Source organism: Candoia aspera, chromosome 2 (assembly GCF_035149785.1).
Source record: "Candoia aspera isolate rCanAsp1 chromosome 2, rCanAsp1.hap2, whole genome shotgun sequence".
In the NCBI taxonomy this organism is placed as follows: Eukaryota; Metazoa; Chordata; class Lepidosauria; order Squamata; family Boidae; genus Candoia; species Candoia aspera.
In genome coordinates, this window is record NC_086154.1 from 411529 (window position 1) to 428387 (window position 16859).

General features: G+C 60.9%; 3 protein-coding genes across 4 annotated transcripts in view; 2 read left to right on the top strand and 1 right to left on the bottom strand.

Moving 5' to 3' along the window:
- The window catches only part of RXRB (retinoid X receptor beta), a 64646-nt gene extending 61715 nt beyond the window's left edge, over positions 1-2931 (top strand). For both annotated transcript variants that reach the window (XM_063296079.1, XM_063296080.1), the window contains exon 11: positions 2915-2931. The gene's annotated coding sequence lies outside the window, so the exon portion shown is untranslated. The remainder of the gene's footprint in view (positions 1-2914) is intronic.
- On the bottom strand, positions 1367-12756 carry VPS52 (VPS52 subunit of GARP complex). Its single transcript, XM_063296020.1, has 20 exons — positions 12628-12756; positions 11492-11573; positions 10938-10990; positions 10755-10830; positions 10544-10611; positions 6888-7063; positions 6610-6760; positions 6038-6138; positions 5650-5782; positions 5458-5515; positions 5099-5232; positions 4407-4562; positions 3968-4086; positions 3697-3820; positions 3253-3348; positions 2713-2820; positions 2569-2634; positions 2038-2149; positions 1666-1784; positions 1367-1575 (listed from the first exon to the last, which is right to left on the bottom strand). The coding sequence occupies exons 1-20, from the start codon at positions 12706-12708 to the stop codon at positions 1429-1431; spliced, it is 2160 nt and encodes a 719-aa protein (XP_063152090.1). The 5' UTR covers positions 12709-12756; the 3' UTR covers positions 1367-1428.
- Positions 12757-13162: 406 nt separating this feature from the next.
- On the top strand, positions 13163-16126 carry RPS18 (ribosomal protein S18). The gene is made up of 6 exons (XM_063296144.1): positions 13163-13260; positions 13677-13775; positions 14773-14859; positions 15444-15545; positions 15754-15845; positions 16033-16126. Exons 1-6 carry the CDS (start codon positions 13258-13260, stop codon positions 16106-16108), a joined length of 459 nt encoding a protein of 152 aa, XP_063152214.1. The 5' UTR covers positions 13163-13257; the 3' UTR covers positions 16109-16126.
- The last annotated feature ends 733 nt before the right edge of the window (positions 16127-16859 follow it).

Sequence of the window (16859 nt, forward strand, 5' to 3'; positions counted from 1 at the left end):
TCAAACCGTTGGGGCTTCTTAGAAAGCAGGGAGGGTGCCCTGATGCTGAAGCAGGCGACCCGGCTGGAACGCTTTGCAAGTAAACATGGAAACAGCTCAATAGATCATCTTTCATTTTGCTGCCTTTTGTGGGTCTGTTATTTTCGCTGCATCATCTCACTCTTCGTTCCCTGCTTTGAAGGGAGCCCTCTAATGCCAGGTGCTCCCCTGGGTTACAGAAAGAGGCCCTTCCTGCCAACACGGCAAGATTAGCACAGGCCAGGGGTCAACGCCGTTTCAGAAAGCACCACCCTGGGGCTTGGCAGAAAGTGACCAGCCCCTTGCAGATCCAAAAGGTACCTTTTCTAGGCCTCGGTGCCCGGGATGCCGTCCTGCCCCTTAGCTCGGCTGGGAGGATGCAAAGACCTCCCGGGAAGAAGCCCTGGTGTCTGTGCCAAGGAGGCTCCGTGGGCATCTCATCAAGATCCCCGGGAGCGCAAAGAGGCATGTCTGCTCTGCTCCTCACGAGGGATGGCCAGGGCTGCCAGCTGCACCCAGATCTGGGTCAGCATGGCCTGGAGCGTACAATAAACACGGGGTGCGCCTGTGTGTGCGTGCATGCACACAAACTGCCTTCCAGAGCCAATCTGGCAGCCTGCCTTAGGTGTGCAATGCTCTGCCAGCTGAGCACGTGCAAGCTGGCAGCATGGAAAAGCAGCCATCACTGGTCCTTGGCGACACACGGGTGGCATCCCCATGTTTCCCCATGGCCTCATAAGCAGTTTTCTGGGGTTGTGCGGCTGCTGAGCCACCAGCTGATGCAGCTGGCCAGCCACTGCACGGAGACCCCATGAGTGGGAACAGCAGCTGCCAGGCATCCCGTGGAAACGGCTCCCACAGGAGGGAAGGGCGTGGGGGGGCAGAGAGGGTGGCTGTGCATCGGGGAGGGGGAGGCAGGCAGGGGTGGCCTTGGGGGAGGAGCGGTGCACCACAACAGCCAGAAGCCCATGGGGGGGCAGAGGGGCCGAGGCCAGCAAAAACTGCGGTGGCTTTCTCCTTGGTTTCTCTCCCTCGTCACCCCTCTGGGCAGGAAAACGGAGTATCTGGCACCCAAAACCTTGTAATCCATCACACATACTGCGACTACACCTGCACAGCCTGCTGAGCTGGATCTGTTTGCCAGTCGCTACATCCAGACTCTCTCGGGAACCCGGTTTCTGGACTTGTGTGACGCACTCACAAACCAAACCCTGGCAAGGTCGGCCCCAACCGAGCCCCGTGTGCCGATGTAGCTTGTAGGGCCAGACCTGACCCGGGCACTGGGGGTGGAAGTGTGGGTGAGCCTGGCCCCCCTCCCGGCAGCCCCACCCCCCCCTCAGTTCCAGGGAGGCCTTTGAGTCACAGGAGAGTTTATTAACATCAGTACAAAGAGAAAGGGGCCGAGGCCCCTCAGAAGTTGGGCCGGTGCTTCTTCACCTCGACCATCAGGTGGTGGATGTTGATGAGCTCCGACCGGGCGGGCAGCGCCTTGAGGGGGGGCAGTGCCAGGACCTTGTGGAAGCGGTGGTAGTACTGGATCAGCTGTGTCAGCGCCCCCTGCAGGCAGGCAGGCAGCCCCGAGGGATGGTGAGGAAGAGCTGGCGCTCCCCAGCCCCGCCTCCCCCACCCCTGTCGGTGCCCCCCCACCTGGATGATGGTGGTGCCGTTCCTGAAGTTGGTGAAGGAGCGCATCACGTCCTGGCTCAGGGCCTCCACGGCCGCCTTCCATGTGGCGGCAAAGCCGCGCACCAGCTGCGTCACCCGGGCTGCAGGGCAAGGCGGGAGCGTGAGCCAGAGCCTAGGCCCCCCTCCCCCCAAAGCCACAACTGGGGTGGAGGTGGGGCATGTGCCTGGGGTGCCGTGCTGGGGGGGGAGCCAAAATGACAAAATAGTATTGGTATACTGAATGTTCTATTATGGGGGGGGACATGGAATCCATGTTTGCCCCCGGTGACACAGACCCTAGTTGCAGGCCTGCCTCCCCTGCCCCCAGGCTGGCCGACTCCGCGCCCGACTCACCCTCCTCCCCTTGCAGACGCTCCAGCTGGCCCCGCTCGGCCAGCCCCTCCACCTCCTTCACGAAGGCGATCATGCCCCCGAACCCGGGGGCCAGGAGCTCCTCGATGAACTCCTGCCGAGGGAAGGGGGCCAAGCTCAGCTGTGGCAGAGGGACCCTGGCAAGGCCCATCCCGGGGCAGGGGGCCCCCTCCCCGCCCCCAGCCGAGGGCACCTGCCTCGCGGTGGCCGCTGGGGGCTTCAAGGGCGACGGAAGTTACGCATTTCCCGGCCTTGCCCGACGCGCTGCTAGCCGGGCTCAGCGAGAAAGAGCCACCGCTGAATCTAAGCCAGCTCTGTGGGGAGTGGCCTGTCCCTGCCCTGGGTCAGTGTCTTGTGTGAAGGCGACCAGCACACTTGAAACTCCTCTTCTCGGTAGCCGCAGGGGAGGGGAAGGTGGGACCTTTGGCTCCAGGGATGTGGCTGGAGACCCCTCTGGCTTCTTGGGTGGGGGGGCTCCTGAGCATGGCAGCTGCAACCCCCCCCCAGACCCACCTGAGTCCGGGCATTCAGCAGCTGCTGGAAACCTTCCGCTTCTTTGCTCTCCTCCACAGCTCGCTCCTGCGGAGGACAAGGGGGGAGTGAGTGGGGAGCCTTTGCCCTTCTGCCCCCCCGGCACCCCCCTTGGCGGCTGCGCACCATCAGGACGCCCAGCATCATGTCGTAGTTGTTGATGAGGAAGATGAGCTGCTCCGTGCGGGAGGAGAATTCAGCCGCCACACGCAGGACAAAGTTCTCCACTTCGGTCTGGGGGGGGGGGGCAGGAGGAAACCAGCAGTGTCAGAGGACAGGCCCACCCACACCTCTAGCGGAGCCCCCCAATGCCAGGAAGTGCAAGAGACCCCCCCGAGGGCCAGGCAGGGGCCAGCGAGGAGCAAGACAAGCAAGGAGAGGCAGGGTGTGGGAGCGAATCAGAGGCAGCGGCGTCTGCCCGGCCCCCAACCGCCCGGGAGAACCCCGCGCTCCAGCCCCTGGCCAGATGACAATCCAGCACGCCAGAAGCAGGAAAGGAGGTTCCACTACCCCACCGGGCAAACGTGCAGCGCAAGCAGCTGCAGAGCTGAAAGAAACCAGCCTGCTTTTCCACCTGTCTGGGGAGGGGCAGCCCCCACCTCTCTGGCCCTCAGCCACTGTCTGCCCGTGGGGCTCCCTCGGCTCCACGCCCCGCAGACGGCCCACCTGGAGCTGCCCCAGCAGGGCCAAGGTCCGCTCATCGGGGAAGGTCTGGTTGATGCTGACGATGGCCGAGGAGAACTCTGCGTACCGGCGGGTGATCTGCAGACGGGGGGGGGGGGCAGAGCACAGCAGCAGGGTTAGGGCCATCCAGACCCAGTCATGGAAGCCCCTGCCAGGCAAAGCGCAGGCAGGCAGGCGTCCAGGCGTCCCTGCTTTCTGCCAGACCCTCCTCTGGGGCTGCCCCAGCCCATCCCCAGGACCTCTTCAATCCCCAGTGGCCAAAGGCCTCCGGCTGTTGGGGAGCTGCACCTGCTGTCCAGCCAGCCCCCCACTTTCAGCCCTTCACCTGCAGGGGAGAAACTCGCCCCGCCCCAAGCAGGAGTGCCTGCTCACGTCTCCCTCCCCGAGGGGAAGTGCCCCTTCACTCCCCTGCACGTGCACACGCACGTAGTGGGGCCGTGTGTCGAGGAAGCCCAGCTTCTGGGGGTCCGTGTTCTGGATGCTGTGGATGTTCAGCTCCAGAATATGCTCAAATCGCGGCCAGAGCAGCTCCAGCAACGTGTCCCAGTACCTGGGGGGCAGAGCGGGAGCATTACCCAGAGAGAAGATGGGCTGCAGGACACCTCGCCGGCCCCCACCGGTCCCCACTGGCCAAGGAGGCACCCGCTGCCCACGGGAAGGAGGCGGGGCGGGGCACAGGAGAGCAGGCCGGGCTCACTTGTCGATGGCCGGGACGTTGCGCTTGGCCACGATGGCCTTGAAGCGCAGGACGATGTGGATGCACAGGAAGATGGCGATGCTGTCGTAGCAGTCGCTCACGTAGGCGTCCATGTGCTTCTGTGAGGGGGGGAAGAGAGACGGGAAGCACAGCTGGGGTCCCCACCTGCCGGCCCTTCCCTCCTGGAGCTTTTTACACCCTTGGACTGCAGAGCCCCTCTGGAGCAGGATGCAGCTTGGCCGGCAGAAGACCCTGAGGCCGGAAGGATCTGGCCAGGTACATCCCTGGGTTGGGGGTGTCCGTGGGGTGTGACCAAAGCGCTGCCTATTTTTTAAGTTCCTCATCAACAAAAAACAGGCAGAACTTCGACCCCCCCACCCGAGAGAGGGAGCCGTCCTGGTCTAGCCACCCCCCCCCCAAAGCAGCCGCAGATGCTCACGAGGAACAGGGCCAGGGTCTTGCCCATGACAGCGTGAAAGAGGTCCAGGGCAGGCGTCCCGGCCACCAGGAAGAAGTCGCATAGGAAGAGGTATTCGCGGCAGCTGTTATCCAGCAGGGCGTAGTGTTGGCTCCGGAAAAGCGACTCGAAGGGAAACTGCGCAGGGGGAGGCAACACCGGCAGGACTGTTGGGGCGGGGCCTCGGGAACCCGTTGCTCTCCCGGGGCCCAGCTTCCACCACACACCCCCTCAATGACAGTCCGTTCCTCCACGTGACTTCCCATCAGACGGTAAAAGCAAGTGGACCCCAAATGGAACGGACACAAGGATGGCCAGTCGGGTGCACCATCCCCTGGACAACTACCCTCATTCCCAGCAAGGCTCTGCTTGTGGGGGCCGAAGACCTGCCAGTCTGGAGGGCCCTGCGTTGCAGGAGACTCGTCTACATAAACCAAAGGGCCTGAAAGGACGCGGAAACACAGCCATGCGGAAAGAAGGTTAAGGAAGGGGAGCCCAGCCTCGCAGAAGTGGCTTGCTGTCCCTTTCCTGGGGGGCACATTTAGCCAATGTTCTGGGCTCTCCTGGGAGCCTCCCACCCAGGCCCCAACCAGGTTTGACTCAGCTCCGCTTCTGGAGGCCGGCCAAGGAAGCCCCGCGGACCGACCTCGGGAGCTGTGCAGGGCCTTGCTTACGCGGATGTCGCTCTTCTGTGCTGAGTGCGGAACGATGATGGGGCCCTCCAGCTCAGCGCTGCTGATCACGTTCCCCCGGTTCCCCAGCGTGAAGACGGTGTTGCGGCTGCGGAGGGAGGGCTTGGAGAAGAAGCGTGGCCGGTGGGAGTCAAGGGCCACCCGTGACTGTAAGGGCCACCCAGCCCTTCCCCGGCTCAGGGTACATCTCCCCCCTCCCTGCTGGGAATGGGGGGCAGCCCCAAATGCAAGCCAGCAGGGGCACGGATGGCGGGGACCACACAGGCCAAGCTGCCTGCAAACCCCGTTTGGGTGCCGGTCCGACCCCGCCGCCTCCTTGGGCCCCCAGGAGAAAAGGATATCCTTCTTGCCTGTGTCCTCCACTCCCATGAGGTCGTCCTTCTCAGCCACTTCCTCATACTGCAGGTTCGGGAGACAGAAAACGAGGCTCAGCTCGGCATGGGGGGGCTGTGGAGGGAGGGGTGGGGTGGGGCGGGAGGCCCTGCCCCAACACCGGCCGGGGGGAGGCCAGCTCCCCTCCCTGGGTCCCTCACCTGGAGCTTCATCAGGCGGCTGGTGTAGGACTTGAAGTAGCTGAGGTAGATCTTGCTCATGGTGTCCACGTACTCGTCGCGAACCTCTTTGGCGATGATCCGCTCATGGCCCAGAAGGAACTGGTAGAAAAACCTGCCCAAGAGGAGGAGCCGGGGGAGCTTGACTTGTCCCCACCCCACCCCACAGAAGAAGGGAGACATCCCAATTTGCTGTCCCCAAACCCAGCAGGAAAGTCTGCTAGGAAAGGCCGTGCAGCTCCTCCCTGGTTGCCCAATGCAAGGTGGGCTGGAATCCTGCACAAAGCAAAGGATTCTGGGAGCCCAAGACCACTCCCCAGGAGCTCAGGCCATGCTGGGAGTCTTGCAGCTGCCTGGATCAGCTTCCTACCTGTACTTGAGCAGAGCATTCTGGGGGATCTGGTAGTTGGTCATAGGTTTGCGGAAGGAGTAGATCTTCTGCAGGATGAACTCTCGGATCTTGGCCACTGCCTGGGGAAGGAGAACAACCCATGTGGGCACCTCTAGCCAAAGGCCAGGCACCAGGCCTCAAGTCTGAACCCCTTTCCCCCCATTTCCCTGACAATGCTGCAGCGAGAACCTCACTGCTGGGGGAGAACGGCGGACCCATCTGCTGTAACAGGCAGAAGGAACAACCTCGAGGAACAGGAGGAAGAGCCGCCACCAAGACAGAGGTCAGATAAAAGAAATCCGAGTCCAGGCTGGAACGGAACGGTAACCTGGCAAAGCGTGTCAGACATGACCCTCCCTAGTTCTCACAAAGATAAAGGGAGGGAGCGGGAAGTCTTTGGTTTCCAAGTTTGGTCTGCTTTGGAGGGCTGACATCCACACAGTTGAAGGGCCTGCTGCTCTGCGTGCTGCCAAAGCAGGCCACATCCAGCCTCCAAGCCTCAGCACTATGGCCCTTGCCACCTTGTGGCCCTGGCCAGGTGCCCTGCTCACCTTGGTCTTCAGCTTGTCCAAGATGTCAGCCACGTCCGTGCACGCCATGGTCTCGCGGAAGGCCTGCTCCTTGACGGCGTTGATCTTGTTGTTCAGCTCGTGCAGCTGCTCCAGGAAGGCCTGGTCAGTGACCGGCATCTCCAGGATGGTGCTGATGACAGGACAGGGAGAAACATCAATTGGCCCCCATCTTTCAAGGCTCCCGCTCACCCCCCGGACTTCTGTGCTCTCCCTTCCCCCAGATCCTGTGCCCTCTGCCATCCTCCACCCTGCCAGACCTGATCATGACATTGGGCACCACCAGCTCATCCACCAGCTGGGAGAGGCGCCCGCGGACAGCTTGGCGGTTGCGCAGCCGAACATTCATGGCGACCGACTGCTCCTGCAGGGTCTGGATCTCACAGCTGATGCTGCTCAGGTCCGACTGGAAGGAGCTCAGCATGGCCTCCATGCGCTGGGAAGAGGAAGGGGAGCCCTCAGTACAGCATGGGGAGGGGGGGCTGGACGGGCACAGCCAGAAAGAGAGGCCATTAATGTCCAGGCAACAGAAATCGCTCTATAAATTTCTGCACTGGTGATGGGGAGTTCCTAGAATGAAAAAGGGTCAGAGACCGTTGTGTGAACAGCCACTGGAAACTCCTATGATATTGGACACGAGACCCAACACACACGTTGCAGATTTGCGGAGAAACAGGGAGAAGATCCCCCCCCCATGTGCTTTGCAATACACTGAATTGTAGAGGGGAAATAGTGCAATCGACGTACAGCCGTGTGAAAAATAAGTGTGAGGACCGTAGGTCCAGATACCTCAATGTTAATAAGCTTCACTACAAGTCTGTTGGGATATAGGAAAGGTATTTCATGGAGATGCAGCCCATTCTCCTGCAGAGTCACTAGTGAGCCAGATTCCCTTGCCCCCCGCCTTAAGTCCGTTGGGTTTTCCTACCTCCCTTTTGAAATTGAATGCTTGCCACATCTCTGTTTTACAGCTTCGTTCCCAGGCTCTGCCCTTCAAGATGGTGTTACTTTAGATAAGGGAGTCGCCACAACCATTCCCTCTGCCTCTGCTTGTTCTCTCTCCATTCCTAGGCAACAGATTGTTCCCCCCCCCCCCCACATATACAACCCAAGGCAGTGGAGGTGTTCCAGAAGCTATTAAGTACTGCTTCGGGGATGACCCTCCGACAGTAAGTACAGCCCCTGTAAAGTTTTTCATTTTCTTTGTAACACATGTGGATGTACCAACATTTATCTTCATTCCAGAGTATATAAACGGCGATTAAACAAAAAACTATGAAAAACTGACTGCAATCATTTATTCAACAAAAACTTGACAGATGTGTCCTCGGATCTAGTCCCTGATATTACCCCTTTGGCAGAAACAACCTCAAGCAAGTGTCTGTTATAACTGTCTCCCAGTTTCTGACATCGGCTGGGAGGAATATTTCCCCCTCCTCCATGCAGAATTTTTCCAGCGGTGTGATGGAGGGGTTCCTTGCATGCACAGCCTGTTTTGAGTCACCCACAGCATCTTGGTGGGATTTAGAGCTGGGCTTTGACTCGGCCGTTCCAAACTCTCCACTTCTCTTTTCCCAGCCGTTCCTTGATGGATTTACTGGAACTTTTAGGGTTGCGGTCATGTTGCAAGGTCCACTTCCAGCTGCGCTTCAATCCTCCAACACTATCCTCAAGCGCCCTCTGGTGCAATGGAGAACTCACAGTGATGGGTATGGCGGTGAGCTGCCCAGGCCCTGATGCAGCAGAGCAGCCCCAAACCGTAGCGTTAGTTGGCGTCCAGTTCTTCTGGTGAAATGTTGTCTTTGGCTTTTGCTAAATGTGTCTCCTGGCACTGCGGCCAGATAACTCTTATCCCTGCCTCGTCCGTCCAGAGCACCTTGCTCCTGAAGTTCTGGTCTTTGCGTAGGCTTCATGAGCAAACTTTAGTCTTGCCCTGATGCTCTTTCTGGACAGCACATCTCCCACGTAGGTCTTAAGTGTGCTCCTGCTTTCCAATGGCTGACTCCTGTGCTTTGATGTCTGTAGTGGGGAGAGCTCCCCACAGGTCACAGCATGAAATTCCAGGGTTCTCGGCGACTCTTTAAGCATCTTGTGGAGTTCTGCTTAGGCTGAACTCGCTGGGACAGCCTGGCCTGGGCAAGTGGGCAGACTGATGTCCAACTGTTTGGCGATCTTTCTCAATCTCTTCCCAGACTCAGAGGCATCTATAACCTTCTTTCTGAGGGCCTCAGAGCTCTTTCGATCTAGGCATGGTGACACCAGCCACTTCAACAACAAAGAGCAAATCAAACTAAATGTCTGAGGGGTCAGTAAGACAGGTTCCTCCCAGATCATCTCTAATGATGTTCTAACCGTTTGAATCCACTTCTAATTTTAGGTATTTGATGTAGTGAAAAAATATAGGAGAGTAGTTACTTTGTCCACATAGACAATTTACGTTTATGTTTATTTAAATTACACAACGGACTACAAGATATAAATGATACCTGATACTGGTTATGTCATCACAGTACATACCGTTCTAATCAAGGAACTATTAACTCAGTCAATAACCAAGCAGCCCAATCAAGGAACTGCCAAGGAGAGGACAACACCCCCACCAACACTGGCAGGGCAACCGCTGCATATAAACAGGGAGCAAGGCCCACTCCCTTCTCACCCTGAAGATGTATCAAATCAACTGGAAACTGTGAGCATCCCAGACCAAGCCAAATCCCAAAACACTAGGGAATTCCTGGAAGCCTGGCATTCACACCAGTCAGTCATCAGTACATACATAGAGATAAACCGCCCAGAGTCCCTCTTTTAGGGGAGATGGGCGGTAACAAAATTTGAACAATAAATAAAATAAATAAATACACCACATTTAAACAGCATTCAAAAGAGACAATAAAGAGTTAAGAAGAAAACAAAAGGTCCAAAAGACATCCTCTCCAGCAATCACCACCCAGATAAGCAGGGATTCCCACCAGAGGGACAATCAGGCAGAAAACACCCTCATCAAGGAAATACCAAGGAGATACCCCCCAAACACCAGCACGGCAGCTGCTGCATAGACACAGGGAGCAACCCCCAAACTCCCTCTTCGCGCTGAAGAGGCTGCCTAGCCCGGCAATGAAACGTCTGCAAGGAAACAGCCGGGCTCGGAGAGCACCAGGGACTGCACGGTTCAACCCTGAGCTACAAGGATTCTCTTCTAGTGAAATAAACTTATGTTGAAATGTGTTTAAAAAGTCGAACGTTTCAATGGGAGGTGCTTACTTTTCCACACCTCTGTAATTCTTGTGACCCTGTTTCTTTTTTCTCGGTAAATCTTGCTGAGAGCCTTTGTGAGAATCGTTATCCGACAGGATCGCTTCTGGTTTCACGTGACAGTGAGTCTGTCAGCGAGGGGACATGGGGGGGTCAGGGAGTGTCATCACACACCTTCTGCCACTGGGCGAACAAGGAGGCCGTGACGGGCAATACCTCCGGCTTGTGGCAGATGCTGTGGAGGAGGAGCTGCCCTCCGTGATTCTGGGGGCGGGGGGGAGCCCTCTGTGACAAAAGACCCCTGGATCAGGGAGCTGCAGTTCTGCTGCCCTTCCCCGGGAGGCTCTCAGGAGAAGGGGCTCAGAGGGACGTCCCTGCCTTCTGCCCTGGACTTCCTGGTGGTCTCCCCTCCAAACCCTAATCAGGATCAATCCATCTTACTCTTTGGAGGTCACCCTCAAAGTCAGCTGGGCTGAACAGCCACCGAGTCAAGCCACCCCAGGACGTCTTACGTAATGTAACCGTGGCCAGAGGGTTTGGTAATCCTGGGGCGAGTACACTAGCCCTCAAAGGCACAATCCCCCCCAGGCGCCATCGCTTCCTCTGAGCAGGAAACGGAGCAGGTCTCCGAAGGGGGGAGGAAATGCGAGGCTCTGTGGCTCACCTCCAGGACGGCGTCGCAGGCTGTGATCTGGGTGTGCAGGGAGGCGATGTTCTTGCTCTCCTTAATGTCTGGGGTGCCTGCTAAGGACCACAGCGGACCGGGGGGCAAGGGGGGTTGGCCTGGAATCCAGGGGCTCCCCTGGCACCAGCCACCCTCAAGGGGAAGGGAGGGCGCAGGGGCGGCTCCCCCTCCCCAGCCTGGCGGTGGATACAGTCCTTGATGGAGGCATTTTCAATCTGCTGCAGCTCCTGCTCCACCTGCTTGGAGTACTGCCGGAGGTCCACCCCCTGCAAAGGCAGAGAGAGAGAAGTGATGGGAGGGAAGCCCATCCGCTGCCCCGAGCCCCCCTGCCCCTGAGCCCAGGCTCTGCCAGGCTGGCTTCTGGCCTCCCCACCGTCTTCAGGGCCTCCTGCACGAGCGCGTCTTCCAGGTTGGCTTGGATGTGGACTGAAAGAGAGAAAAACAAGCCGGCTGGGGGGAAAGGCTTCTGGCCTCCAGTTGGGCCACCCGAGGGGCTGTGGAGGGGCTGCGGTCCCTCCCTCTTCCTCAGCAGCACCAGCAAGAACCCCCCTTGCCAAACCGTGGGGGGGGGCATTGGGCCCTGGCAGCTCCTAGCTGGGAATGCTGGGAATGGCACTTCCACAGCAGAACCTTTCGGGGAGAAGTAGGACCAGATGCTTTTTGCATACGCGTGTTTCCGGGGGGGGGGGGCGGTGGCATATCAGACACTGCGATGGATGCAATGTCACTGCGGCCTCTCCCGGGCACCCACGTTTCCACCCGAGAGTGACTGGGCTGGTGTGAATCCCCTTTCCCAGCTCTGCCTTTTGGGGCAAAGAAGCATCAGGCTGCCCCCTCCCCAAATGAAAACCACCACAGGCCCAGCTCTAGGGAGGCTGCAGGGGCAGATTGGGGGAGGAGCCTCCCCCAAAAGTCTTCCCAGCTTACTGTCCACTTCATCCAGAATGAACTCTTCGGAGGTCAGGTCAAGCTCTCCCAGGTTGAGGGGCAGCGCCTCGTCGCTCTGGCCCTGAGGGACACACCCAAGGACCCTGTTATGCCCTCGGTTGGGGGGTCCAGCAGGGCAGCCCCTACTTTGATGGGAAAGGCCTCAGACTCCCCCACAAGGCGGGAAGCCCGTGGGGAAGACACAGGCGGGGGGTTCAAGGTGGACACAGTGCCTTCTGCAGCACCACTTGCTCCTCTGGGGGGCTGCGTGCAACAGCAAGGGCGGTCTAGGGGGTTTGCAAAGAAGGTCCGAGCACACAAGGTCCGGGAGGTTCCGTTCAGTGGGGAAGGATGGGCCATGTAGTGCACCGGGCCAGGAGGAAAGCAGCCCGTGCTGTTCCTTCCCTCCTGCCCTGAGGCAGGGAGGGGCACAGTCTCCCTCCACCCAGGGAGGGGCTGAGGAAAGGCCAGGGGTGGGTCAGGCCGAGCACCGCAAAGCCGGCCAGCCCGGAGTCGTCATTGAAGAAGACTGGGAGGTGGATAAATCTAATAATAAATAAGCAAACGTCACGCAAGAACGGCCACCCACTCCTCGCGGCGGCCCCTCGGGCGCAGGGCACCAACCGCAGGCCGGCCGGGGCACAGGAGCAGCCGCAACGCGCATACGCGTCTCCCTGGACCGGGCCCTTGTGAGGGCGGCTGGCTCAGCCCCCGACCTCCCCGGCAGGGTCGCTGCTCCGCGGCCTCCGACCAGGCGTCAGGGTTTGCAGGAGGGAGACCGGCCACCGGCGCCTCGAGCAGCAGGGCCCGCCGGGGAACCGTGCAGAGAAGCCCGGCGAGCGAGGAGCGTCCGCCAGAAGGGAACGCGCCTCCGACTCCGCCGGTGCAACGCCCCCATGACCCCGAAAGCGGCAGGCAGCCGTCCGCCAGGGACCGCGACGGGCGGGGCGGTGGAGCCTGGAGGTCCCGCCAGGGAAGGCTCGGGGTCAAAGGTCCCGGGGGCGCAGGGGGCGTGGCCGCAGCGTGACGGGGGGAGGATGAGGGCGGGCGGCCTTCATCCCCCGCCGCCCAGGCAGGCGAGCGAGACAGAGAGAGTCCCCCCACAGGAAGTGGGGAGACAGACCGGAAGCACCCACCTCCTCCTCCTCCAGGTCCCCCGGGCCGAGCTGCCCCTGCGGGCACCGCTCCGCCTCCTCCAGCTCGGCCGCGGACGCCATCACTTCGCTGACGCCTTCCCCGGCCTGGACCACTTCCGGGCTGCGGAAGTGAACTACCGGTCAGCGCTAAACCCGGCCCCGAGGGACTGCATCTCCCAGAAACCTTTGCGGGGACGTTAGCCTCCCCGGCCGGAGTCACTGAGGCTTCCTTCCGGCTGCGACGAGAAAAGACAAAAAAGCGGGCGCGAAGGCGCTTCCAACTGTTAATCAAGGCGGAACTTTTCTTTATGGTTTCCCGTTTCCTTCCCGGACACCGTAGGGCAGGCACACGTCGTCCCTCGGCCGTGCAGATAGAATTATACGTCTAAAGCCTCCCCATGGCGCCTCCCTGCTTTTTTCTCTCTATGATGAAGGCCCAGTGGGAGGAAAATCGCCTTAATCTAAAGCAGCTCCGGCGAGTGGCGCTCACCCGTCTCTATCTCTATGGTCGCACACCGGAAATGTCAGTAACCTCGGTTCGCCGCGGGGGCGGGGCCGACGTCGGGCCTCTCGCGCTGCGCCGCTTCCTTTTCCGGCCGAGTCGAGAGAGAGGACTACCGGCGCGCCGCCATGGTGGGTCGTGGCGGCCGCGCATCCGCCGCCATCCGCTGCGGGGACCGGCTCGGCGGGTCGGGAGGGGGCTCGGCGGGTGCCGAGGGGGGGCTCCGCCTGCGGGGGCCACGGGGCGAGCGTCACGCTTTGCGCTTGAATTCCAACGTACCGGTTGAATTTCTGCCTGGGCGAGTGGGCACAGCCTGCGTCCCCCAGGGCGACGCTGAGGGCCGACCAGTCCGCCGCGATGCCCGGCCCGCGTCCGTCTCTTTCCTGGGCGCAGGCGAGGGCCTGGCGGGGTCCCCGCGTCTCCGGGAGCCGCCTGCTCGGGGGCTGGCAGCGGAGAGGGGCGGCAGGGCAGGGCTCGGGGCGGCGAGGACCCTCCTCCAAACCGCTCCCGTGCCATTTCTCACCCGCCTCCCTCTTCTCCCTCGAAGTCTCTCGTGATCCCGGAGAAATTCCAGCATATCCTGCGAGTCCTCAACACGAACATAGATGGGCGGCGGAAGATCGCCTTCGCCATCACCGCCATCAAGGTGCGGGAGGGGCGGGGCCGGAGCTGCCCGGGGCGGCGGGGCTGATGGCTGGCGGGGGCGCCTGGGGAGGCGGAGGGTGCTGGTTTTTAGCCTCTGCAGCCCCACACCGAGTTGCGCGAGAAGATGGGGAAGCGCGGGGCTGAGCCGGGCTGGGGGTCCCGCAGGTGCAGCTCGGGGGCTGGCGTCCTCCGGCAATTCTTGCCAAAGCCTGCGCGGCGCCCAGGCAGCCTCACGTACCAAGGCCCTGCAGGGTCGTGCTAGTCGGGCTTAATGCCGCGGAAAAGGCGCTGGAAACCAGGAAGGTTTAGGAAGTCTGTCTACGAGGGGTTTGCACTTCCTTTTTGCTGCTTCCCCCGCAGGCAGATGGTGCCTCCCTTAAGGCTGTGACCTTTGGGCTCCCAGGTCCTGGGGGGGCCCTTGCAGTCGGTTCTGCCCTGGCCAGGCCGGCCGCCCTGAAACCAGATCTGAGCCGCAGGCAGCCCAGGGAGAGCCTTGGCCTTCGATGCCCGTTTGGGCCCACCTTTGGGGTGTTGATCCAGTCTCATAACTCTTTCCAGCCTGCACAAGCACAGATGTCCTTGTGGGGCTACCAGCACTGGTGGGCTCCGGGGCATTTGCTAGTTTAGTTTTGAGAGCATCAGAGAACCTGGCCAGGATTGCGCAAGGCAGGTCGGTTATAAATGGGCTGCATCGGCTCAGCTTTAATTGCGGGTGCGCTGCCCTTTGGATCTGAGGTGGAAAAGCTGTTACGGAGCCCCCATTTCCCCTCAGATCCAAAAAACCCCTGGTCTACATCTCACCTTTGACCCCGTCTGAACTCACCAAGTGGTGCAAGTCCATAAGACGGGCAATTTCGGTTGCTTAAGCGCATCGTGCCAGCCAGCGCCCTTGAGGCACCTGCGGCAGGGTGAGGCCTCCCAGGAGGGCCTTGCACCCTTGGGGATTCCCTCTGGGCGGCCAGTGGCTTTCGGGCCTCTCAGATGCCTTTTCTCTGCAGGGCGTGGGCAGGCGCTACGCTCACGTGGTACTGCGGAAAGCGGACATCGACCTGACTAAGCGGGCTGGGGAGCTCACAGAGGATGAGGTGAGAAGGACTGGATTTCTGAGGGAAGGAGCCAGCAGTGGGGGGGGTGTCTTGGGAAACCATGGTGTGTCCTGCTCTTGGGCCGCAGCAAGCGAGGGCCCTGATCATCCTTGCTGGAGGTTTCCCAGCAAAGGCAGGAGAGCTCCCTATCCTATCCAGGGGGCTTAGGGGTCCTGCAGCGTGCAGAAGTCGGGTTTGATGGCCTGAGGTCCTGTCCAACTCCTATGGTTCTACGCCTCGCCCTCTCCTCTGTGGGCAGAACCCCAAAGCAGGGTCTCGTCTTTGCCCTGGAAGCCGAGGCAGAAATCATCGAGCCCAGGCTGTTCCACGCATCGTTTGCAGCGTTCTCTGGCTGGTTCTCCAGTGTGCACCAGACGCGGCTTGGGAAGGCTGCTCCCCATCTCAGCGGGCAGGTGCAAGGCCTCATTGCCGGGGGGGGGGCAGTGTGCCTGTGGGGGGGCCTGGCTAGTAAGTCGGTCCAAATAGTGCCAGATTGGTCATCAGTTTGTCTCGGGTCAGGCCACCCGCCAGCCTCGTGCCGGTACAGTTGGCCACCCCCTGTGTGACCCTCTTGGTCCTCCCAGGTCGAGCGGGTCATCACCATCATGCAGAACCCCCGGCAGTACAAGATCCCCGACTGGTTCCTCAATAGGCAGAAGGACGTCAAGGACGGGAAATACAGCCAGGTGAGGGTCCAGGCCTTTGCTGGGGTGGGGGGCTCGCGGAGCCGAGAGCTGGAGGGCCTTGGAGCTGCCTGTGCCAGTGTGCAGAGGCTGGGTGGGGGTCCCGGCTGGAGTCCCTGGGGGCCTTAGATTGGCTGCGGGGGCCTGATGGCCTGAGAGGAAGTGTGTCTTGGGGCGGCCCCTTCGCTGACCCTTCTTTCCCTCCTTACAGGTCTTGGCCAACGGGCTGGACAACAAGCTGCGCGAGGATTTGGAGCGCCTGAAAAAGATCCGAGCCCACCGGGGCCTGCGCCACTTCTGGGGGTGAGTGGGGGAAGGCCAAGTTTCAGGGGGCCCGCCAGGGAAGCTGGGGCTGTGGCTCAGCAAGATGGTGCGCAGCCATCTGCCCCGGTCCCTTCCGTTCGGGTTCCTGAAGGGGGCGGGTGGAGTGGATGGCCCGGGGGACCCCTCCCCGCCCCCTTGCTCATTGGCCACCTGCTCTTCTCCCCAGCCTCCGTGTGCGTGGCCAGCACACCAAGACCACCGGCCGCCGTGGCAGAACCGTGGGCGTCTCAAAGAAGAAGTAAACCCTTCATGCAAATAAATGTTCTACTCCCAGCTCTCTTGCACTGTTCTCTTTACAGGGGGCGGGGCGGGGCAGGGCGGGGCCTGGCACCCGCATCGCTCCCTTGGCAGCAGTGCTGAAGGGGCATGCCCTGCGGCTCCCAGGTGGTCTCCCATCAAGTGTGGACAATGCAGGACTGGACCTTCGCTGCAAAGGTCCAGGTGGCCCTGGCTGGGCCAATGGGTGCACTAGTCAGACTCAGGAGCGGCATATTTTATTTCTGAAATCTTGCTACTGCCCATCCCCCCCTCCCCCAAGAGGGACGCTGAGCGGATACCAGCGACCAGTCTTCTCTGGTTCAGGCTGGGCGGGGCGGGGCAGGGCAGGGCAGCTCCAAGCCCCTGCCTTTGCCATGGCTGCACCAGGCCCCCAGTGCTGGGGGTGACTTCCGGTGGGGACAGAGTGCAGCAGCGGCGTCCCTGCCTGTGGCTCTGCCTGAGGGCTCTTGCTGGGCCTGGTTCTAATCCAGCCGTCCTTTGGCTGGTGGGTGGGTGAGCGCGGCAGACCGCCAGGCCCGGGACAACTGATCCCCAAAGTAGGTCCACCCCTGCCCCGTTCCCGGCTGCTGGAAAGCAAAAAGGGGAAGGCAGTTTTGCGCGGCGGGGAGCAGAGCAGGAAGCGAAGCGCATCAGCTCCTCCTTCCCGGTGGCGCCCCCCCCTCTCGGGAAAGTAGGCCCTGGGGCGGAGCCGGTTCCAAACTGGCCTTGGAGGGG